The 23864-nt window shown below is 40.2% G+C and overlaps 1 protein-coding gene across 1 annotated transcript in view; it reads left to right on the forward strand.

Moving 5' to 3' along the window:
* The window catches only part of LOC126991065 (guanine nucleotide-binding protein G(o) subunit alpha-like), a 248579-nt gene that overhangs the window by 129604 nt on the left and 95111 nt on the right, over positions 1–23864 (forward strand). The window contains 1 exon segment of the mRNA XM_050849759.1: positions 2226–2367. Coding sequence (XP_050705716.1) covers positions 2226–2367 — 142 coding nt within the window.

Consider the following 23864-nt stretch of genomic DNA (forward strand, 5'->3'; position numbering starts at 1 on the left):
GTGTGAGAGAGAGAGAGAGAGAGAGAGAGAGAGAACATGCGTAGTACCGCTAATCAAAATTCCCTGGAAATGAAAAATATATAACGAAGTCGGGTTCGAGGAAAGGAAAATAGAAAAACGAAAAATACAGAAGAGAAAGAAATAAAAATGCTGAAAAATTTATATATAGACAACTGTGAGAGCAAAGCAAATAGAGGAGGAGGAGAAAGAGGAAGAAGAAGAAGAGGAAGAAGAAGAGGTTAACAGTGCAATGTCGTGATGGAATGGTACAAGGAGGAAAAAAGGATTTGTGAATGAAGAGGAAGGGAAACGAAAATAGGATGGAGGAGGGAGCGAAGAGGAGATGGAGGGAAAAAGGGAAGAAATAAAAAAAAGGGAGAGGGACATTTTTTTCCTTGTTTTTCTCTCTCTCAATAGACTCGGGTTTTGTTTAAGTAATGAGTACCGTGCTGAGAGAGAGAGAGAGAGAGAGAGAGAGAGAGAGAGAGAGAGAGAGAGAGAGAGAGAGAGAGAGAGTTTAACAAAAGTTTTCTCAGTACTTCCAAGAAACAGTGGCAGAAAGTTTTGCTCTAACGATGACACATTTTCCTTTCAGAGTTCGAGCTTCGCAGTGTTGTTTCTCTCTCACTCTTTCTTTCTTTCTTTCTTTCTTTCTTTATTTCTATCTATCTATCTATCTATCTATATATCTATCTATCTAAATATCTATCTATCTATCTATCTATCTATATATCTATCTATCTTTATCTCCTCTTCCTTTTCTCAGACGTTTTCGGTTCTTACGGCAATTATTTCCAAATGTTACAGAGGGGATTAGTTGGGTTTAGTTTTTTTTTTACGTTCATGATAGAACAGACTTGTCGAACCCTCACTAGACTCAAAAAACTACCATTGGAAACACCCACAACCTCTACGAAAGCATATCAAATGTGGGTGTGTAAACTTCTCAAATGACCACGTAAAGAAACTTTACCTAACTTCATTTATCCCTATCTCTCATGGCCCAACCTTACAGTCTAACCTAACCTAACGTGATGTGACCTAACCTAACATTCCCTTCTCTTCACAGAATCATTTACGAACCTCGCAATCTAATCTTTTATAACCTAACCTTACTATCTAACCTCGTATAACCTCACCTAACCTAACGTGATATGACCTAACCTAACATTCCCTTCTCTTCACAGAATCATTTACGAACCTCGCAATCTAATCTTTTATAACCTAACCTTATTATCTAACCTCGTATAACCTCACCTAACCTAACGTGATATAACTTAACCTAACATTCCCTCCTCTTCACAGAATCATTCACGAACCTCACAATCTGATCTTTTATAACCTAACCTTATCTCACCTCGTATAACCTCACCTAACCTAACGTGATATAACTTAACCTAACATTCCCTCCTCTTCACAGAATCATTTACGAACCTCACAATCTAATCTTTTATAACCTAACCTTACTATCTAACCTCGTATAACCTCACCTAACCTAACGTGATATAACCTAACCTAACATTCCCTCCTCTTCACAGAATCATTTACGAACCTCACAATCTAATCTTTTATAACCTAACCTTACTATCTAACCTCGTATAACCTCACCTAACCTAACGTGATATAACCTAACCTAACATTCCCTTCTCTTCACAGAATCATTTACGAACCTCACAATCTAATCTTTTATAACCTAACCTTACTATCTAACCTCGTATAACCTCACCTAACCTAACGTGATATAACCTAACCTAACATTCCCTTCTCTTCACAGAATCATTTACGAACCTCACAATCTAATCTTTTATAACCTAACCTTACTATCTAACCTCGTATAACCTCACCTAACCTAACGTGATATAACCTAACCTAACATTCCTCCTCTTCACAGAATCATTTACGAACCTCACAATCTAATCTTTTATAACCTAACCTTACTATCTAACCTCGTATAACCTCACCTAACCTAACGTGATATAACCTAACCTAACATTCCCTTCTCTTCACAGAATCATTTACGAACCTCACAATCTAATCTTTTATAACCTAACCTTATTATCTAACCTCGTATAACCTCACCTAACCTAACGTGATATAACCTAACCTAACATTCCCTCCTCTTCACAGAATCATTTACGAACCTCACAATCTAATCTTTTATAACTTAACCTTACTATCTAACCTCGTATAACCTAACCTAACCATCCTCTCTCTCCTCCTTCCAGAATTATCCACGAGTCTGGCTTCACCATCGAGGACTTCAAGCAGTACCGACCCGTGGTCTACTCCAACACCATCCAGTCCCTCGTGGCCATCCTGCGCGCCATGCCCAACCTCGGGATCTCCTTCGGCAACAACGAGCGAGAGGTGAGACGCTGGAGTCGTTTTGAGGGTCATGTTTTGGGATTGGATGCCTTATGGGTGTCTGGGGTGTCTTGATAAGGGGCTGGTTTGGTTAGGGGTCCTGGATGATGGATGTAAGGTTTGCCAGATGATGGATGTAGGGTGTTCTGTGTCTGGGACTTACTGGCTGGTCGGAGGGGTAAGGGTAAGATGAGGAGGAGGAGGTTTTGTGGGTGCTTAGGTAGTGTTTGGTGTCCGGGTAGCTGGCTGGCTGACTGACTGACTGCTCGTGAGGTAACTGGTTGACTGGTATTCTTTCCTGTTGACTTATTGACTATTTGACGGGTATTCGAACTGGCTGGGTTGCTGGTTGACGAAATAACTGGCTGGGTGTCTGACTGACTGACTGTTTGACGAAGCAACTGGTTGACTGGGTTCCTGGCATGTTGACTGACTGTTTGACGAGGTACCGGGCTGACTGAGTTGCCCTGACTGTTGACCTGAGTTGACCTGACTGTTTGACGAAGGAGCAGGTTGACTGAGTTGAAGTTCTAATTGGTTAGCCGAGTTGGTAGATGGTTGGGTGTCCTGGCTTGGTGGATAGGTTGGTGTTTGGGTAGGTGGGATGTGATTCTCAGGCCTGCTAGTTGGGTTGATGGTTGATTGGCTGCCCAGGAATACTTTAGGATGAGTGCGTTAGTGGTTGGCAGAGTGGCTGTTATCTGGTAAATGAGTGGGTGGGTGTCGCTGATCACGGTTATGTTAGTACTGAGAGACTTTTGATGCAGCAAGTTTAAGTTCAGGGATATTAGAAAGGAATCTTTAAATAATATCCATGGTTTAGCAGACACTTTTTTATATTAGGAATTTAGTTTTCTTGATGTATTATCCTCACCTGTTCACTGTTTCAATATTGGGAAGTGAGGGCAGGTAAGTTCCCACCTCACCTGTCCACCCTCCTTGCCGGTAAGTAAGTGCATGTGGGAAGCAAACACTTGGTGGAGGTAAATGGAATAGTGCCAGGCGAGTGGATCACATTATATATTATCTGACTGTTTGTTATGTCATATGAATGTATTATCACATCCACAGTGCTTCCTCTTGTATTATTAAATCTCGGGGGATCACTCACGGTCCCAACACCAACTTCCTATGTCTCTTTCTGTCCTACATCTCGCATTATGTACTCTGGGTATTTACAAGCATGCTGAGAGCTACGTACGACTCGCGGCAACCCAACACATCTTACCAGAACTCTAAGGTTGAAAAGCACCTCACCTCCGTCTATTCTTATTTTGCGCTTCTCTACAAGTACTCTGGATTTAATAGTAAGATGATAGCCACTTAAATTCTCAGTAACCCAACACTTATTACCAGCACTCATAGTTTTAAAAGCACCTCACCTCCGTCTATTCTTCTTCTGTGCTTCACCACAAGTACTCTGGATTTAATAGTAAGCTCATAGCCACTTAAATTCTCAGTAATCCAACACTTATTACCAGCACTCATAACCTTAAAAGCACCTCACCTCCGTCTATTCTTCTTCTGTGCTTCACTACAAGTACTCTGGATTTAATAGTAAGCTCATAGCCACTTAAATTCTCAGTAATCCAACACTTATTAACAGCACTCCAGGGTTAAAAGCACCTCACCTCGTAGTCTATTTCTCTCCCTTTCTCACCAAAAGTACTCCAAACTTCGTCAACTTGAAAGGTTATGATACGAAAGTTGAGTGGCGTGACAAAGCGCCTCGTGATATACCCTATTGTTCCTCTATTAGTATTTTTATTTTCATTTTTATTATTTTTTTTTTTACCTTGCTGCAGGAAATTAGTTGTGGGCATTAGAATCATCATCATCATCATCATCATCATCACCGTCATTATTATTATTTTTATCATTGTTTTTTTCTACTAAATTTCCAGCCTATTCTTTTTTTCCATTCGGCCGGAGGTCTCGATTAAAAAAGAAGATCTAAAGAGTGTAATAAAAAAGGTAAAGAAAAGTGTTCGCTTTGAAATTAAAAGAAAAAAATGTTAGGGACAGATGGGATGACGTGTGTGTGTGTGTGTGTGTGTGTGTGTGTGTGTGTGTGTGTGTGTGTGTGTGAGTGTGTGTGTGTGTGTGTGTGTGTGTGTGTGTGTGTGTGTGTGTGTGTGTGTGTGTGTGTGTGTGTGTGTGTGTGTGTGTGTGTGTGTGTGTGTGTGTGTGTGTGTGTGTGAGTGTGTGAGTGTGTGTGTGTGTGTGTGTGTGTGTGTGTGTGTGTGTGTGTGTGTGTGTGTGTGTGTGTGTGTGTAGATAAGGCGGTTCCAGCAATGTCCATAACAGAAAACGCGGCATGAAAGAATTTACGAGCGGGTTCTTTTTTATTTTTTTCGTTTAATTCGTCATTTTTTTCTTTTTTTTTCATTTTTTCTTTTGGATTTTTTTTTCATCTTTCAGTATTTGCTTTTATTTCTTTGCCGACGTACATATAGTTTTTTTTTTTTTTCTCTCTCTCTCTCTCTCTCTCTCTCTCTCTCTCTCTCTCTCTCTCTCTCTCTCTCTCTCTCTCTCTCTCTCTCTCTCTCTCTTAAATAAAACACAAATAAAATAACACATGACAAATTCGCAGTTACAAAAGTGCAATTTCACACCACACGATTTTTTACTAATTTTTATTATTGTTGTTGTTGTTGTTGTTGGAAGCTGTTTTAGATTTATTTTACGAGCGAGGCGCGCAATAAATCTCGGCTTCCGTGTCATTTCATTATTATTATTATTATTATTATTATTATTATTATTATTATTATTATTATTATTATTATTATTATTTTTATTATTATCATTACTATTGTTTATGTTACAGCGGTCGTTTATGCGTGAACGAGTATTGGTATTATGTATTGTTTTTCATTTCATTAGAAGTAGTGGTAGTAATAGTAGTAGTAGTAGTAGTAGTAGTAGTAGTAGTAGTAATAGTAGTAGTGGAGTCGTATTTTCATCTATTAACATCCTATTTTCCCTTTTAATATACCTTTCTCATGTAGTATTAGCAGCAACAATAGTAGTAGTAGTAGTAGTAGTGGTAGTAATAGTGTAATAATAGTAGAAGTAGCAGTAGTAGTAGCATCAGCATTTTCAAACCAATAACATCCCATTTTCCCTTTTTATCTACCTTTTTTTCCCGTTTTCTTTCATCCACGTCGCCTCTTCCTTCTCCTTCACCTCAGCGCGAGAGACAAGGAGGGCGGGTGACGGAGTGCCTTGTCCAATACACTCCCTTCTCCTCCGTGCGCCTTGTTTCTTGTTCTTCCCTGAGTGGCGTGGAGGGTTTGGCAGGCTGGTGGTGATGGTGGTGGTGATGGTGGTGGTGGTGGTGGTGGTGGTGGGAAGATGGAAGAGGGAAAGGAAAGTAGGGAGAGGAAAGGAAGGAAAGGAAGGAAGGAGGGAAAGAAAAGGAAGGAGGGAAAGGAAAGGAAAGAAGGGAAAGTAAGGAAAGAGGGAAATGAAAGGAAGGAGGGAAAGGAAAGGAAGGGGGAAAGGAAAGGAAAGAAGGGAAAGTAAGGGAGGAAGGAAATGAAAGGAAGGAGAGAAAGGAAAGGAAAGGAGTGAAAGTAAGGGAGGAGGGAAAGGAATGATGAAAGTAGTGGAATGAAATAAGGAAAAGACTGACTGGAAACATGAAAAGAAGGAGACTACAAAAGGAGAGGAAAGAACGAAGGAAAGGAATGAAGAAGGGAAAAAAACAAGGATTAGGTAAGGAAATAAAGGAAAGGAAAAAAAGTGAAACGAGATAACTTAGTAGTGGTGAAAAGAGGAAACCATGAAAAGACGAGGAAAGAACGAAGATATAAAAGAAAAGAAAGATGTAAAAAAAGAAAGGACTGCAAAAAATAAAAAGAATGAAAAAAGAAAAAGAAAGAATGGAGAATATGAAATAGGAAAGGCAAGGAATAATAAAGTGAAATAAGGAAAAAAGGAAAAGAGGAAGAATAAAAATCAGAAAGAAAGAATAAAAGGTTATGAGAGAAAACAAGGTGGTGGTGGTGGTGACGATGGTAATGGTGGTGGTGGTGGTGGTGGTGGTGGTGATGGTGGTGGCGATGGTGGTGGTGGTGGTGATTGAGTAAGGGGAGAGTGATAAATAGGTCTATGAGAGAGAGAGAGAGAGAGAGAGAGATGGATGCTTGTTATCATGACAGTGGTGATGTAACTGTAACATGATGGGTAACTACCGTAGACTCTCTCTCTCTCTCTCTCTCTCTCTCTCTCTCTCTCTCTCTCTCTCTCTCTCTCTCTCTCTCTCTCTCTCTCTCTCTCTCTCTCTCTCTCTCTCTCTCTCTCTCTCTCTCTCTCTCTCTCGCGCCGGAAAAAGGAGGAGCAGGAGGAGAAAGCAGAATGTGTTGTTTACATGATGACGTCAGAGGAGCGCCAGCCAATAGGAGAGCGAGGAGCGAATGACGTCAGTCCGCCACGCCCATTCCCTTCCCGCGCTCCCATTCTCTCTCTCTCTCTCTCTCTCTCTCTCTCTCTCTCTCTCTCTCTCTCTCTCTCTCTCTCTCTCTCTCTCTCTCTCTCAGTTTTCAGGTTCCTTAAAGGTTATGTTGCATTACTGAAATTTAGAGAGAGAGAGAGAGAGAGAGAGAGAGAGAGAGAGAGAGAGAGAGAGATGCTGAAGCCAGTTTTGCAAGGAGATTGAAAGTATGGGAAAAAGGGAAGGAGGAAAGGTATTTGAAGGAAAGGGAGGTAGAAGGGAAGGAAAAGAAGAGAGAGAAGACTGAAACGAAAGGAAACGAAATAGAAGGAATGGAAAGGAAGGAGTGAAGGAATGAAGTAAGGCAAAAGTGGAGAGAGAGAGAGAGAGAGAGAGAGAGAGAGAGAGAGAGAGAGAGAGAGAGAGAGAGAGAGAATGAAAAGTAGAAACAAGAAAAGGAGACGAAGCAACGAAGAAAATCAAGGAAGAAGAGAAAAACAATGAGGAAAAGAATGATGGAAAGAATAAAACGAAAAAATATAAGAGTATGAATTGAGAAAAAAAGGAATAAAGGGAATAAGAGGAATGAAGATACAAAGAATCGAAAAACACGAAAGAAAACGAGAAAAGGAGGGAAGGAAAGGAGAAAAAGAAGAAAACAGGATAAAAAAGAAAGATAGATTGGAGAACGGAAAATAGGACGGGAGTGAAGAAGAAAGAAGGATGAAAATAATGAAGACAGGAAGGTTATGAAGGAGAAAGAGAGCACGAAGGAAGACAAGAATGGGGTAAAGGTGAATGATGGTAGGAATGAAGGAAGACAGGAAGAGAGTGAAGAATAGAACGAATGAAGGAAGACAGGAAGAGAGTGATGAATAGAACGAATGAAAGAAGTGAAGGATAAGAAGGATGACGTGTGTCTGTGCTCGCGACAGGAGAAGGATCTAACTAATTACCGTCCCTCTGCTGGTCACTGGAGAGAGAGAGAGAGAGAGAGGATGTCATTATATTATATCTAGTAAAAGAAATGTTATATATATACCAGTAAAGAATGTTTTTTCGTGTGTATTGAGCGTTGGTGGTGCTGCCGTGGTGGTGGTGGTGGTGGTGGTGGTGATGTAGTGGTGGTGATGATGATGGTGCTGGTGATAAGAGATGGCGAGGAGGAGGAGGAGGAGGAGGAGGGGGGAGAGAAGATAAAAGAGGAGGAGGGGGTACAGCCAGGGAAAAAGTTTGAAACAGAGAGGAGAGGAAAAAGGAAAATAAAAGTAGAAGAATGAAGGAAGTGGAAAAGTAAAAGAAAAGAAGGAAAAGGAGAAAAGAGCAAGCAGTAAAAAGAGAAAGGAAGTGAAAAAAAAGAAGGAAATGGAAAATGGAGAACGGAGAAAGAGAGAAGGCTACAGAAGGGTAAGGTTAGGAAATAAGGAAGAAGAGAAAGGAAAGAATCAGAAAAGGACATGAAGGAGAGAAATAGAAATAGAAGAAAAGCAAAGAGATAGATAAAAAGAAAAGTAGATAGGTAGACGAAGAGATAAAAGTGACAGATAGATTGATGATAGGTACTAAACATAAATACAAGTAGACAAACATACCGATAGACAGACAGAAGCGAGCCAGGAAGCGGGGCGTGACAGACTATGATTGAATGGGTGAATAGATTTGAATGAAGGGGGAAAGGGAGGGAGGGAGGAGGAGGAGGGAGAGGATATTGACAGGTAGACATGAGTGTTGAGGAGGAGGAGGAGGAGGAGGAGGAGGAGGAAGGGAGATTACCTGAACTTTGGGGAGGAGGAGGAGGAGGAGGAGAAAGATGAGTAGGAAGAGAAAGGGGAATAGGATGTGGAAAAGGAATAATAAGAGAGAGAAGAAGAGAAAGAGAAATAGGAGAAGGAGGGGAAAGAGGAATAGGAAGAGAAAGAAGAGGAGGAGGAGGAGGGATAACAGGAAAGAGGGCTAAGAGAATAAGATGATAACCAAATAAGCGAATGAGGGAGAAGGGAATCAGAGAATGAGGGAATGAGAGAAAGATGGAATAAGGATGATAATGAAGAAAAGAGATAAAGAGATAAAGGAATAAGGGAATAATCTGATAAGGAAAATGAAATTATAAAGGAAGGAAGGATTAGGAGAATGAGATAACATGACGAGAAAATGAAGATGGAATGAGGAAAGAAGAAAAGGAAGAAAAAGATAATGAAGGATAAGGAAATAGGGAATGGGTGATAACAAATGAAGGAAAAAGAGAGAAAATGAGGATAATAATAAGAAATAAGCAGATAACGGATAACAGTAAATGGAATGAGGAAAGAGAAGAAAGGAAGAATAAGGGACGGAAGGAAAGAAGAAAATAGTGAAATAAGGAGATAAGAGAGAATAAGAATGAAGAAGGAATAAGAAAACAAAGAAAACAAAAGACTAAAATGAAGAAACAAAAGACTAAAATGAAGAAAATGAAATGAGAGAGACAGAGAGAGAGAGAGAGAGAGAGAGAGAGAGAGAGAGAGAGAGAGAGAGAGAGAAAATGGCCCCGGAAAATATATATCCATTCCTCTAATATATACTTTTTTCTTGTCATATTTCTTTCCGGTCTCTTTTGTGGCACTTATTGACTTCATTACTACATTACATTACACACGAACTATGCCATGTATCACAATTATCACTATACACACTAACCTTATTAACTAGTATGATTCTCCTCTATTCCATCCCTTTTTCTTAACTTTCTCCTTACTCTCCAATTTCTGTTTCCTTCTCATCCTATTCCAGCTCTTCTCTCTTTCTCTTATTTCTCACTATGATTTTTTGTTTGTTTGTTTCTTCTCCATCACATCCCTTTGTCTTTTTTTTTTCTCTCCTTACTATCCTCCTATTCCTCCTTCCTTCTCACCCTGTTCCACTTCCTCCTCTTCTCCCTTTCTCTTATCTCTCACCCTATGAATTTTTTTTTCATGCTTTTCATGTATATTTAAACGAGATATATCAAACATTATTAACATCACATTTAACGTTTTTTTTTTTCCTTTTTTCCTTTTTTGGGGCGGGTCTTGAGATGCCTCCTTTAGTTAGTTTCTCCCTTCTCTCTTCTCTTTCTTTTTCTTCTTTCTTTCTTTCCTCCATAACCAGTGAAGCGAAGAAGAATGAAGGAAAGTCATGAAGCAGCGAGAACCATTAATTTTACCACTCACTCAACCACTCACTCACTCACTCACTCCTGCACTGTCCCTGCCTTCCTCCCATCCTCTCTCCCTCCCTCACACACTCATTCACCAACCACCAGTAAGACTTTTCAACCCTTCCCAACATCCACCAATGAGATGCAGCCTGAGCCAGTGAGGGGGCGTGGCCTAACCGTTGATTGGCCAGTGATCGCGGAAAGGGGCGGGGCATATTTCTTGAACTAACGTGAACGGAGGAGTATCATAAAGTCTTTTCTTCGTCCATTTCCTCCTTCGTTCCTTTTTTTTTGTTTCTTTCATTCTCCCTCTTTCCTCATTCCTTCCTTCCTTTCCTTCCTTCTATCCTTCCTTCTTCACTTTCATTATTTTCTCCCTCATTATTTTTCCTTCCTCTTTCATTATTTTCTCCCTCATTATTTTTCCTTCCTCTTTCCTCTCTTATCTCCTTCCATCCTTTCTTCCATTTCTTCTTCCCTTTTTCTTCCTTTCCTTCCTTCTAGCCTTCCTTCTTCACTTCCTTTCTTTATGTTTTCCATCATTATTTTTCTTGTCCATTTCCTCGTCGTCCGTCAGTCTGTCTGGTTCAAAGGCGCTGCTATTGTTGTTTCTTAATATGTTTGTTGTTAGCTTCCGTGTGTGATCGCAAAGTTGCCAGATTGTCTTACTCAGCCTCTTATATTTACCGACTTCCGACCCAAAAACTGTCTCGTGGACCCCAATAAGGAGATGCACTTACAATTATCGTTAAAATAGTTAATTCCTGATGTTTCTTGGCAATAGTTAGGCGTCAGAAATCGGTAAATACTATGGTCTGAGTACGACAATCTGGCAACGGTAGTGTGATGTATTGTGGGTCTCTGTGTTTGACCTGAAGTAGGTTTTATTAAGAGGAGATTCAAACGTTTGCAGTCGTGTTGTATTGTAGCCTTCGTGTGTAGTAGGCTATTCTGTTGCTCTCCTCTCGCCTGTAGCAACGTAGCAACGAGAGTGATGCTGTGTTCGTCATTCTCCCTTTCCTTGTCTGCTGGTTTGCTTGTCCGTTACGAAAGTATCTCCAAAACGGGTCAACATATACCCACCAAATATACATGAGAGCTTCCTTACGTGAATGGCTTGTTTTCTCAGACGCTTTTAGCTTTCACAACAAATAGTTCCAAAGGCCAGGAAGGAGATTATTCAGGTTCTCATAAGTGTTTTTTTCACATTCACGGTGCAGAAGCCTTGTCAGAAAGTAGCGGGCTTTTTTTTCATTATTGCTTTTTTGTTTTTTAACGCCCTTGCACTGTCTCCTCTTCTGCAAAAAAAAAAAAAAAAAGCCTATTACCAGACTCAAAGAACTACCCATGGAAACACTAAAACAATATCCTCTACGAAAGACTTACCAAATGTGGGTGGGTGAGCCCCGAATGTCTGATAGTATGGACCAATACCTCAAGCTGATGTGACTTTTCCGAACACTCTAATAAAAACAGATAAATAAAATCGATAAAAATGGCGAATGAATGTTCTCTAAAACGTTGCAACCTTCCCTTGAAGTCCTAAAGTCCACTGAAACTTCCCCATGATCCCTGAAACGTCTTGAAACTGTCTCCTTAAACTCTAGACCGTCTCGAAACACTCCCCTTAGCTCTGAAACGTCATGAAACTCTCCCCTTTAGCTCTGAAACACTCAAAACTTCCACTTTTAAATCCTGAAACCTTTTGAAACTTTCCCCTCAAGCTCTGAAATGTCATGAAACTCTCCCCTTTAGACTTGAAACACTCGAAACTTCCACTTTTAAATCCTGAAACCTTTTGAAACTTTCCCCTCAAGCTCTGATATGTCTTGAAACTCTCCCCTTTAGACTTGAAACACTCGAAACTTCCCCATTTAAACCATGAAACGTCTTGAAACTCGTCCCATTATCTCTGACACTCTTGAAACTCCTCTTAATCGCTTCCCTTTAGGCCGAGAACGTCCGGGAATCAATGTGTAGGAAAGAACGCACATCCCAACCGGAACCGACTGGAACACCGCCGTCCGCGCTGACCAGAAATCGTGACCGGAATGGGATCCGACTCGCACCGGAACTGGGAATACCTGGCACGCGGCCATCAACGCTTAGCTTTCGGGAATCAATTTGGAACGAGTGGCCCAGGAATAGTAATAGGGAGGAGAGAGAGGAAGGGAAGAACAGGGAAATTAGAATAGAGGAAGAGGAAAGGAAGAACAGTGGGAAAGGAAGGGAAGACCAAGGAAAAGAATAAAGGAGGAAGGAAGGGAAGAAAAGAGAGAAAGGAAAAAATAACATGAGGGAGAAGGAAGGAAGAACATGGGAAAGAGGAAAGGAAGAACTGGAGGAGGAGGAGGAAGAGTGAAAGATGAAAGAAGTGATGGAAAAGAGTGAAAAAGAAGAAGGAATAGAATAAGAAGGGAAGATGAAGGACAAGGGGAAGGGATAGAGACGTTGAGGAAGAGGAGAAGGTTGTGGAAAAGATGAGAAAATTGGAAATAGACAGGGAAGGGAAAATCAGGGGGAAGAGGAAGGGCTTGAGAGAAGAGAAAGGGAGAAGTGGCGGAAAAGAATAAAATGAGAAAGAAGGAGGAAGAGTATAAAAAAATGGGAGACAAAGGACAAAAGAAGGAGGTGGAGAAGAAAGGGGGTGAAGGATATTGAGGAAGAAGGAAAGAAGGGAAGGTTAGGGAAAAGGAAGATAAAGACGAAGAGAACGAAAGAGAGACGCAATAAAAAGCAAAAATGAATCTCGAGGGAAGAATAAAGTGAAGGGGATTGAAAGGGTAAGAGAGATGAAGGAGGAGGAGGAGGAGGAGGAGGAGGAGGAAGACCAATCTCAAAGGCACCGACCAAACATCGAAGTCCGGTTCATAAATCTTCTTAGTTGGACGTCGCCCATGAGTCTTCCTCCTCCTCCTCCTCCTCCTCCTCCTCCTCCTCCATTTGGCTTAGTCGACACAAAGCCTCCAAAATCGAGACATCTTTCTTCTTCTTAATTTTCTTCTTCTTCTTCTTCTTCTTCTTCTTCTTCTTCTTCTTCTTCTTCTGCATCATCTTCATCTTCTTTTTCTTCTTCTTCTTCTTCTTCTTCATCTTCTTCTTCTTCTTCTTCTTCTTCTTCTTCTTCTTCTTCTTCTTTCTTCTTCTTCTTCTTCTTCTTCTTCTTCTTCTTCTTCTTCTTCTTCTTCTTCTTCTTCTTCTTCTTCTTCTTCTTCTTCTTTCTTCTTCTTCTTCTTCTTCTTCTTCTTCTTCTTCTTCTTCCACACATTCCGCCATCTTACATATTTCTCTTCTGTCATGTGTTTCTTCTCCGTCTCCTTCACATTCTCCCCTCCTCTTCCTCTTCCTCCTCATCTTCTTCTTCCTCCTCTTCCTCTTTTCCAGGTCTCTCTTCTTCTCCTCCATTTTCTATCATCTTGTTTTCCTACCCACTTCTTTATCGGCTTTCTCCTCCTCCTCCTCCTCCTCCTCCTCCTCCTCTTCCTCTTCCTCTTCCTCCTCCTCCTCCTCCTCCGCAACACTCTTCTTTTATGTCTTTCTTATTTTTCTCTCATTTCTCTTTCTCTTTCATCTTTCGCTTCATTCCCCCCAACACACACACACACACACACACACACACACACACACACACACACACACACACACACGTAACACAGCTCAGCACTTAAACATATACATACATACATGCTCTCTCTCTCTCTCTCTCTCTCTCTCTCTCTCTCTCTCTCTCTCTCTCTCTCTCTCTCTCTCTCTCTCTCTCTCTCTCTCTCTCTCTCTCTCTCTCTCTCTCTCTCTTTTGGCTCATGACACTTTCCCATTATCCCTGGAATGTCTCTTTCCTCCTCCTCCTCCTCCTCCTCCTCCTCCTCCTCCTCCTCCTTCTCCTCTTCCTCTTCCTCCTCCTCCTCCTCCCTCCTTCTTCCGTTCCTGGTTTTCCTTTAATTTTCTTTGGTTCTTCCTCCTTCCTCTTTTATCTTCTTTCCAATCTATTTCTCTTCCTTTTTTCATTCTTCTCCTTTCCTTTCTTTTATGCTTCCTTTTCCCTTTCTCTTCTTTCTTTATTTTCTCCCTCTCATTAATTCTTCCTTATCTTCCTTCATTATTTCCTTTCTTTCTTCTTTATTTTCTTCCTTCCTTCCTTCCTTCCTTCCTTCCTTTTTTCTCCTTTCCCTCCTTCTTTCATTCACAAAATCTTCCTTCTATCACTGAATTCAACGTGAGCCTTCCTCCTCCTCCTCCTCCTCATCCTCATCTTCCTTCTCCTCCTCCTCCAGAGTGAAGCTTAAGTACGAAGTCATTTGAATACAGTAATAGACTCTCTCTCTCTCTCTCTCTCTCTCTCTCTCTCTCTCTCTCTCTCTCTCTCTCTCTCTCTCTCTCTCTCTCTCTCTCTCTCTCTCTCTCTCGACATTCAACAGAGAGAGAGAGAGAGAGAGAGAGAGAGAGAGAGAGAGAGAGAGAGAGAGAGAGAGAGAGCAACGAAATTCTGGTATTATTATATTTCCTTGACTTTTTTATTATTTTTTTTTTAGGCAAGCAAGTCATGTCTCGACCTCGTTTTCTTTGTTATTTATGCAGAAAGAGAAGAAAAAAAACGGGAAAAAAATGGGTTACTTGTCTTGTCATTTGTATGCTGAAAAAACGCCACCTCTAAACACACACACACACACACACACACACACACACACACACATTTGAAGGTTTATTTCGTCGTTTGCAGTCATTCATTTTGCTTTTTCTTCTTGTCCATTTTTCTTTTTTCCATTTTTTTTCTTTATAATTCCTTTTTTTCTTTCTTTTTTTCCTTTTTTTCTTTCTTTTCCATTCTCATTCTTTTTCCACTTTTTTCTTTCCATTTTTCTTCTTTTTTCATTTCTTTCTTTATTCCATTTTTCCTTTTTCTTTTTCCTTTTTTCTCTTTTTTTTCATCTTTCTTTTTTTCCTTTTTTCTATATGTATCTTTCTCTTTATCCTCTATTTTTTTCATTTTTTTCTATATTCCTTGCTTCATTTTTTTTTCCTTTTCTTCGTCTGTATTTTTGTTTGCCTCCGTCCTTCTCTGCTTCCCTTTTCATTTTTTCCACCTTCCTTTTTCCTCTTTTATTATTTCGTACATTATTCCTTTCTTCTCTCTGTTTCTTTTTTCTTCATTCTGTTTTTATCCTTTTTCTATATTTTTTATCTTTCGTTGTCTGTCTTTCTATCTATTCATCTATCTATCTATGTATCTATCTATATCTATTTATGTTTCCTTTTATCTTCCTTCTTCTCTCATCCCTGTCGTTCATTTCTTTATCGTTTTCTTTCTCTACCATTTCTTCTTATTCGCTTTTTCCCTTCTTCACATTCTTTTAAAACCGAGAAAAAGAACACAAAGGAAAAGGTAAAAAAAAAAGTCTATAAATAAAAGCGGATGAATTTATTAACGAAAGGAAAATGGGGTGTTATTTTTTAGGGAAGACTGCAAGAAAACGGAGGAAACCTGAGACGTAGATTCTATGGTGCTGGCTGCCATATTTCTCTCTCTCTCTCTCTCTCTCTCTCTCTCTCTCTCTCTCTCTCTCTCTCTCTCTCTCTCTCTCTCTCTCTCTCTCTCTCTCTCTCTCTCTCTCTCTCTCTCTCTCTCTCTCTCTCTCTCTCTCTCTCTCTCTCATGAGCGCCCATTCATTCTTCGTTCAGGTCGTTATTTGGACTTTTGCCACCTTCCTCTTCCTCTTCTTCTTCCTCTTCTTCGTCCTCTTTCTTCTCCTCCTCTTCTTCTACCAATGACACGCCTCTTTTCTTCTCTTTATTTAGTTTTCTCTGTTTTTCTTTTTTTCCTTTTCTCAGCCTATCTTCCCTCCGTAATACGTCTTTTCTTCTTTTTCTTCCTGTTCTTCTTCTGGCTCTTCTTCTTCTTCTTCTTCCTCATACGTTTCTTCTCTCTCCCCTTCTTCCTGCTTCTACTTTCTTCTTTTTTATCTTTCTTTCCTTCCTCTTCCTCCTACGCCATTTATCTCCCCTTCCCCTTCCTCTTCGTTTCTTTTTCCTCTCTTCCTCCTCTTTATATGTCTTATCCTGTCCTACCCCACCTGCCTCTCTCCTTTCTTCTCTTCTTTTTTTTCTTCTTTTATCGCCTCCCTTCCTTCCTTCCTTCCTTCCTTCCTTCCTGCCCCTCTTTTTTCTTCCTCTCGCTTTACTTCCTCTTCCTCTCCATTTTTCTTTCTTCCTCTTTTTCTTTATCTTTATCCTCCTCCTCTTCATTCCATCCTTCATCTTTTAACTTTTAACTTTTTTTCTTTCGTCTTTTCTTCTTTCTTATTCCTTCTCTCCTCTTCGTAGTTTTCTTTAATCCTATATCTTTTTTTTCTCCTTCCTTCTTGCTTACCTCCATTTTCTGTTTTCTTTTTTCTGCCTTTCTTTCTGCTCCTTCTTCCTCCATTTTCCTTCCTTCTCCTCTTATAAGTCTCGTCTCCTCTTCTTCTTTCTCTCTCATAGTATTTTTCCTTCTCAGTTTCCAGACTTCATTATTCTCTCTTCCTCTTGCTAATTTTCCTCCTTCTCCTCCTCCTCCTCCTCTTCTTTTCGTTTTCTTCTTTGCCTCTCTCCTTCCTCTCTTGTATCATTTTCCCTCATTTTTTTCTTTGCTTTTTTTTTCCCTCTCTTCATTTTCCTTCTTTTAATATTTTCTTTCATCTTATCTTCTCTGTTTTGATCTCTTCCTTCTCCTCCTCCTTTTCCTCCTCTTCCTCTTCTTGTTTCGTATTTTCTTCTTTCCTCCTTTTCAAAAATCTTTCCTAATTTTTCTTTACTTGTATAGAAGATCTCTTGCCTCCTCCTCCTCCTCCTCCTCCTCCTCCTCCTCCTCCTCCTCCTCCTCCTCGCTATCTTGTTTCCAGTCCTTAGAGCTTTTATTCTCCCATACTCCTCCCTATCTCTCCCTTTATTTTCCTCCCTCCCTCCTTCCCTTCTCTCCCTGCCTTCCCTTCCCTCCCTCCATGCCTCTCCGTCCCTCCCTCCCTCCTTCTTTCATCCCTTCCACCTTAATCCACATGCTTTACTCCACAATCCTATCAGCTTCCACCTCCTCCTCCTCCTCCTCCTCCTCCTCCTTCTTATCTTCCTCAGAGCAGTCTTCCATCCCTTTCCTCCACTTATTTTCCTGTTTTCCTCACTATCTCCCTTCCCCTTCCTTTCTCTTCCTTTTCCTCTTCCTCTTCCTCTCCTCTCCCTTCCTCTTATCTCCTCAACCCTCAGACTTTGTGCCCTTTTGTTTTGTTTCATTGATTCTTTTTACTATTTTATTTTTGTTTGTTTTTCTCCATCGCCTTCATTCTCTTTAATTCTCCTTTTCTCTCCTTTTTTTTTCGTCTTTTTTTTTTGTAATCCTTCTTTTCGCTTCGTTTCCCTTCTTATTTTTTCTTCCTGCTCATTTTTTTCCTTTTCTTTCCTGTACTTCACTTCACTTCCTATTATTTTTTCCCTTCCTTTTCCTCCCCGCTTTCCCTTCCCTTACTCTCCTTTCCTTCACTTCACTTCACTTCCTATTCCTTCCTTCCTTCCCTTCCTTTTCCTTCCCCCTTTCTCCCTTCTATCCCATCCTTTCCTTTTCATTTTATTTATTTTTATTTCCTTTCCTTCCCTCTCCTTCCGTTTCCTCTTCTCTTATCGTTTCTATTTCTCTTCTCCTGTTAACCTATACCATCGTTTCTTTTTCCTTCCCATCCCTTCCCTTCCCTTTCCTTCTTTTCTCTTTCGTTGCCTTCATTCCCTTCCCTTCACTTTCCCTTTCGTTCCCAGCCCTCCCTGTCCCTTCACTTTCCCTTTTCAGACTCTCCATGTAAATAAATCACCTTCCCTTCCCTTCCCATCAATTTGAATTTATGAATGTCGTTATTTGCCTCCCTTCCCTTCCTCCCTTCCTCCCTCCCCCTCTCCCTTTACTCTGTCCCTCTTCTTTCCCTACTTCTTGACTATCCACCCTTTCCTTGTTTCCCTCCCCTCTCTCACCCTTTCCCTCTTTTTCCCTTCTCTCCCTTCCTACACTCCCTCCTTTCATTCACCCTTTAATCTCTCCCTCTCCCTTTCTCTCCCCCTTCCCCTTTCTTCCCCTTACCCTATTTCTCTCCTCTTCCTTACCTCTTCCCCCTTTTACGCTCCCTCCCTACAATCATCCTTTACTCCCTCCCTCTTTCCTCCTTCCTTCCCTTCATCCTCCCCCTCCCCCCTCTCCCCCCTCCCCCCATCGGCCTTTCGGACCCATCAAATATTGACTCTCATAAGCAAGACAACACTGTCCCCTCTCTCTCTCTCTCTCTCTCTCTCTCTCTCTCTCTCTCTCTCTCTCTCTCTCTCTCTCTCTCTCTCTCTCTCTCTCTCTCTCTCTCTCTCTCTCTCTCTCTCTCTCTCTCTCTCTCTCTCTCTCTCTCTCTCTCTCTCTCTCTCTCTCTCTCTCTCTCTCTCTCTCTCTCTCTCTCTCTCTCTCTCTCTCTCTCTCCATACTTACCGTCCTCATTTTCGTGAAGTGTTCATTGTCCAGACTCCTCCTCCTCAACGCCTCTTACAGCTTCAAAGAGACACTATTTTCCTCTAACTACTCTTTTTTTCCCTTTTTTTCCTCCTAGTCTTCGTCCTTTTCTTCCTCTTCCTTTTCCTCTTCTTGTTTGTTATTTTCATCCTGTTCGTTCTCGCTCTCTGTTTCTTCCTTTATTTTTTTGGTTTTCGTTACTCCTCTTCCCGTTTTCTTTACATTTTCATTTCCCTCTCCTATTCGCTCCACTCTTTCCTCCTCCTTGTAGTTTTTATCCTCCTCTTCCTCCTCCTTGTCATTCTCAATTTATTCCCTGTCGTCCTTGTTCTCTCACGTTTTCTTCTTATGTTTGTTTTCATTTCTCCTCTTCTTGTTTTCCTTCCATTTTCATTCCACTTTCCTTCAATTACTTCCTTTCCTCATCCTAGTCTTCATTCTCCTCTTCTTCCTTTTCCTCTTCATCATCTCCCTTTTTTTATTCCTTGTTCTCGTCCTCTCATTTTTCTTCCTAGCTTTTTTTTTTCATTTCTCCTCTACGTGTTTTCCTTCATTCCTCCTCCGCTTCCTCATTTCTTTTATATTCACCTTCTATTCGGTCTACTCTTCCTTTTTCCTTTCTTCTTCTATGTCGCTGGTGTTGAAGAAGAGAGAGCAAAAGACACGTGACACAAGGGCGGTGGTGAGGAGGTCTCTGTATAAATTCTGTTACGTTGTTCACTCTAGTCACGCCTCTCCTTATACTCCTGAAGTGTAGGTTAGGTTAGATTAGGTTAGGTTAGGTTAAGTTAGGTTAGGTTAGGTAGTTAGTTGAGGGAAGATTAAGTCTGGTGCATCGAAGTTTTGGTCAAGTTTGGTTAAGTTAGGTTAGGTTTGGTCAGGTTAGGTTAGGTTAGGTAGTTAGTTGAGGGAAGATTAAGTCTGGTGCATCGAAGTTTTGATCAAGTTTGTTAGGTTAGGTTAGGTTGGGTAGTTAGCTGAGGTTAGATTAAGTCTGTGTGCATCGAAGTTTTGGTCGTTAGGTTAGGTTTGGTCAGGTTAGGTTAGGTTAGGTAGTTAGTTGAGGGAAGATTAAGTCTGGTGCATCGAAGTTTTGATCAAGTTTGGTTAAGTTAGGTTAGGTTAGGTTAGGTAGTTAGCTGAGGTTAGATTAAGTCTGTGTGCATCGAAGTTTTGGTCGTTTGGTTAAGTTAGGTTAGGTTAGGTTAGGTAGTTAGCTGAGGTTAGATTAAGTCTGTGTGCATCGAAGTTTTGGTCAAGTTTGGTTAAGTTAGGTTAGGTTTGGTCAGGTTAGGTTAGGTTAGGTAGTTAGTTGAGGGAAGATTAAGTCTGATGCATCGAAGTTTTGATCAAGTTTGGTTAAGTTAGGTTAGGTTTGGTCAGGTTAGGTTAGGTTAGGTAGTTAGCTGAGGTTAGATTAAGTCTGTGTGCATCGAAGTTTTGGTCAAGTTTGGTTAAGTTAGGTTAGGTTTGGTCAGGTTAGGTTAGGTTAGGTAGTTAGTTGAGGGAAGATTAAGTCTGGTGCATCGAAGTTTTGGTCAAGTTTGGTTAAGTTAGGTTAGGTTTGGTCAGGTTAGGTTAGGTTAGGTAGTTAGTTGAGGTTAGATAAAGTCTGTTGTATCGAAGTTTTGGTCAAGTTAGGTTAGGCTAGTTAGTTGGTTGGTTAGTTCAGGATAGATTAGTCAAAGTATTGCCCTTAACAGTACTTTTTGCCGGTAAATACATTGAGACTTATTAGAAGAGTATTACGTGGTTAGTTTACGAGCCACGAGCAGCGCGTTACCCACGGACAGAGGTGGTTCAGGGAAGTGCTAGTCACGCAGACACTTTTTTTTTTTTTTTTTTTTTTTTTTTACAGCAAAGGAGACAGCTCAAGGGCACAAAAAAGTAAACATTAATAAAAAAAAAAAAAAGCCCGCTACTCGATGCGGCTTCTCCGAACGTGGTCAATACGAAACTTGCCAGAAACTTTACCCTTCCGATTCCGTAGAAGTTTAATGATCTCTGAAACTTAATTAGAAAGAAATGACTATGACAGATATTCTTTTTGTCCTGTTTATTTATTTACTTATTTATTCATTTTTAGGGAGTTTTGGAGCACTGGAGTGACATACGTTTAATTTTGGAATATTTTGTTTTCGTAGAAGCTCATCAATCATATTCTCTTAAGCTAGAAACTTTGCTCCTCCAGTTCCATATAAGAAACACATTGCTGAAACTTAAGAGAAGGAAAGGGAGAAAGAAGGGGAGGATGGAAGGGAGAGGGAGAGAGTTAAGGGTGGATGAAAGGAGGGAGTGTAAGGGAGGAAGAGACATGGGGAAGAAGGAGGGAGAGAAGGAAAAAAGGGGAAAGGGGGAGGTAGGGCAGATAAGGGGAGGGAAGAAGATGCGGAAGAAGGGAGGGATGGGAGAAAAAAACAACCAAGAATGTAGTTAGGCTTTTTGTTTTGTTTACTAATGTATAGATAATTAGAATGGGAGTGAAGGGAGGATTCATTAATTTTCATTCTTATTTTCATTTATCTATTTATTTATGTTTATGGAGTTTCGTTACACAGGATTATGATACCTGGGATTCCTAGTATTTTATTTTTCGTAGAAGCTCTGAAGTCATCCACCTTCAACCTTCCTCTCTTCCTAAAATTGATAACTAACTCCTTCTGACAGCTGGAAAGACTTAACTCCACCAATTACTTAGAAGAAGAAACGCAACGCTGAAACTTAAAAGGAAATAAACGAACAAGAATAATGATACGCTTTTTTGGTATGTTTGTTTTTCTTTGTATGGATCGATGAAGTGTGGGCGGAGGAAGGATTTTTTTTTTTTTTTTTATGTTGTTATTAAGGAAACTTTGGAGCACTGTAGTAAGTTACGTTTCATTTCCAGGATTTTCTTCTTTGTCTTAAGCTCTGAAATTTCCTCTTTAAAGCTTCATGTCTTTCTTGAATTGGTAACTCCGTCTCACAGCTGTTTCATCTTTTATTTATTTGTAGAAGCAGCCAGACAGTAAGTATTGTTCTCCGTCCTCTCTATTTTGTTCAGTTCCCCTTGACCGTACCGTTTTCTCAAAAATATATATAAATAAGTAAGTAATCCTAAAATAATCCGTGAATATATTGGTGTCTTTGTTCTCTCTATTTTGTTTGGTTCCCCCTTGACCGTTCTCCTTTCAAAAATATATATAAATAAGTAAGTAATCCTAAAAGAAGATCAAAATAATCCGTGAATCTATTGGTGTCTTTGTTCTCTCTATTTTGTTTGGTTCCCCCTTGACCGTTCTCCTTTCAAAAATATATATAAATAAGTAAGTAATCCTAAAAGAAGATCAAAATAATCCGTGAATCTATTGGTGTCTTTGTTCTCTCTATTTTGTTTGGTTTGCCCTTGACCGGTCTCCTTACAAAAAAAAAGTAATCTTAAAAGAAAATAAGAATAAACCTTGAATTTCCGAGTGTCTATGTTTATCGTCCTGAAATCGTAGAGTACAAACCGATCTACCCACACACAAATTACAGGACTTATAATGCGTTCCCTCCTCTTTTCCTTCCTGTCCTATCCGTCCCTCTGCTTTTCTTTTCCTTCTTTTGTTCCATCATTCCTATTTATACCCTCTCCTTTTTTCTTCCGTTCGCTTCCATCGTTTTTGAGGAGGTAAATTAAAGACTATTCTGGCTGTTGAATGAAAAGAAGGTTCCTGTTAATTTAGAATGGAAAAGCTACGTACCATCGTTTTTGAGGAGGTAAATTAAAGACTATTCTGGCAGTTAAATTAAGAGAAGGTTCCTGTTAATTTAGCATAGAAAGGTTACATATTCTCATAGCCACTCAAACCGTTCCTTCCATTCTTGGCCTTCCCTTCCCTTCTATTACCAAACCTTCACTTCACTTTTTTAATTTAGAATAGAAAAATTACGTATTCTCTCAGTCACTCAGTCAGAAAACCATTCCTTCCCTTTCTTGTCCTTCCCTTCCCTTCTATTACCAAACCTTCACTTCACTTCCCTTCACTTCTCCTCCGTTCCCATCCCTCCTTTTCCATTCGAACCTAAACTAACCCAAGCCATAATTAGATTAGTCCTAACTACAAATTTAGAGGAAAGATAATTATTCCTAGTCACTCGGTCTGAATAAAAGAGACATTGAAAGCTTAACTAATCGAACCCAAAATTAGACGTGTCCAAACACTATTTAGAGAAAAGAGATTTTTTTTTTTCGGCCTAACCTCTAGGAAGTTGGAAAATGGTAGAGGGGAAAATATAAAAGAAAATAGAGAGAGGGAGAAGAGGAAAATGGGAAAATATAAAATAATATGGGAAAAGGGAAAGTAGAAAAAGAAGAGGAAAACAAGAAAGCACAAGAGGAAAAGGGTTAAAGAAATAAAAAGGAGAAAATGAAATGGGGAAAGGGAAAGGAGAAAATAGAAAGTAGAAGAGAAAAAAAGCTGAAGAAAATAGGGAAATTACCGGTAAAAAAAGAAAAAAAGAGGGAAGGAGTAAAGGAAATGGCAAAAAGTGGAAAAGACACAAGGGAAATAAGAGAAGGAGAGAGGAGAGAGGAGTCGCTCGGCCAGAAATAAAAGTCACATATATTCAAACCCAAAATTAACCCATCGCTGACAGTATCAATTTGTACCATCAGTGATCTGTTTTATCTCGCTTTCAATTTGCTGTTTTATTTGATGGCACGACGTCACACACACACACACACACACACACACACACACACACACACACACACACACACACACACACACACACACACAACACACACACACACACACGTATCGGATAGTTTACCTGCCCTTCCAGTTTTAAAGGTATCGCTAATTGGTGTCCGTTTACCTGTGTGGCGCAGAAACACAGAGGAAGGGAAGAAAAATAATAAAATAAAAATAAAATCGAATAAGATAAAAAATAAAATAAAATAATTGTATGTTGGGCTTTGTGATTATCTTGCCTCCATCCTCCCACCCCTTCCCCTCTCTCTCTCTCTCTCTCTCTCTCTCTCTCTCTCTCTCTCTCTCTCTCTCTCTCTCTCTCTCTCTCTCTCTCTCTCTCTCTCTCTCTCTCTCTCTCTCTCTCTATCTCTCTCTCTCTCTCTCTCTCTCTCTCTCTCTCTCTCTCTCTCTCTCTCTCTCTCTCTCTCTCTCTCTCTCTCTCTCTCTCTCTCTCTCTCTCTCTCTCTCTCTCTCTCTACACACACACACACACACACACACACACACACACACACACACACACACACCTGCTCATTAGGCCAAAGTTGCTAATGAGACGCGGTTCTAATGACTTGAAAGCAAAAGAAAGAAAAAGAAAAAAAAAGTAAAGTGGATTGAGTTAAGAAGAAAATGGAAACCGATAACAAGTCTCAAAGAGGAAAATTC

This window comes from Eriocheir sinensis, unplaced genomic scaffold (genome assembly GCF_024679095.1).
Source record: "Eriocheir sinensis breed Jianghai 21 unplaced genomic scaffold, ASM2467909v1 Scaffold236, whole genome shotgun sequence".
Taxonomy (NCBI): domain Eukaryota; kingdom Metazoa; phylum Arthropoda; class Malacostraca; order Decapoda; family Varunidae; genus Eriocheir; species Eriocheir sinensis.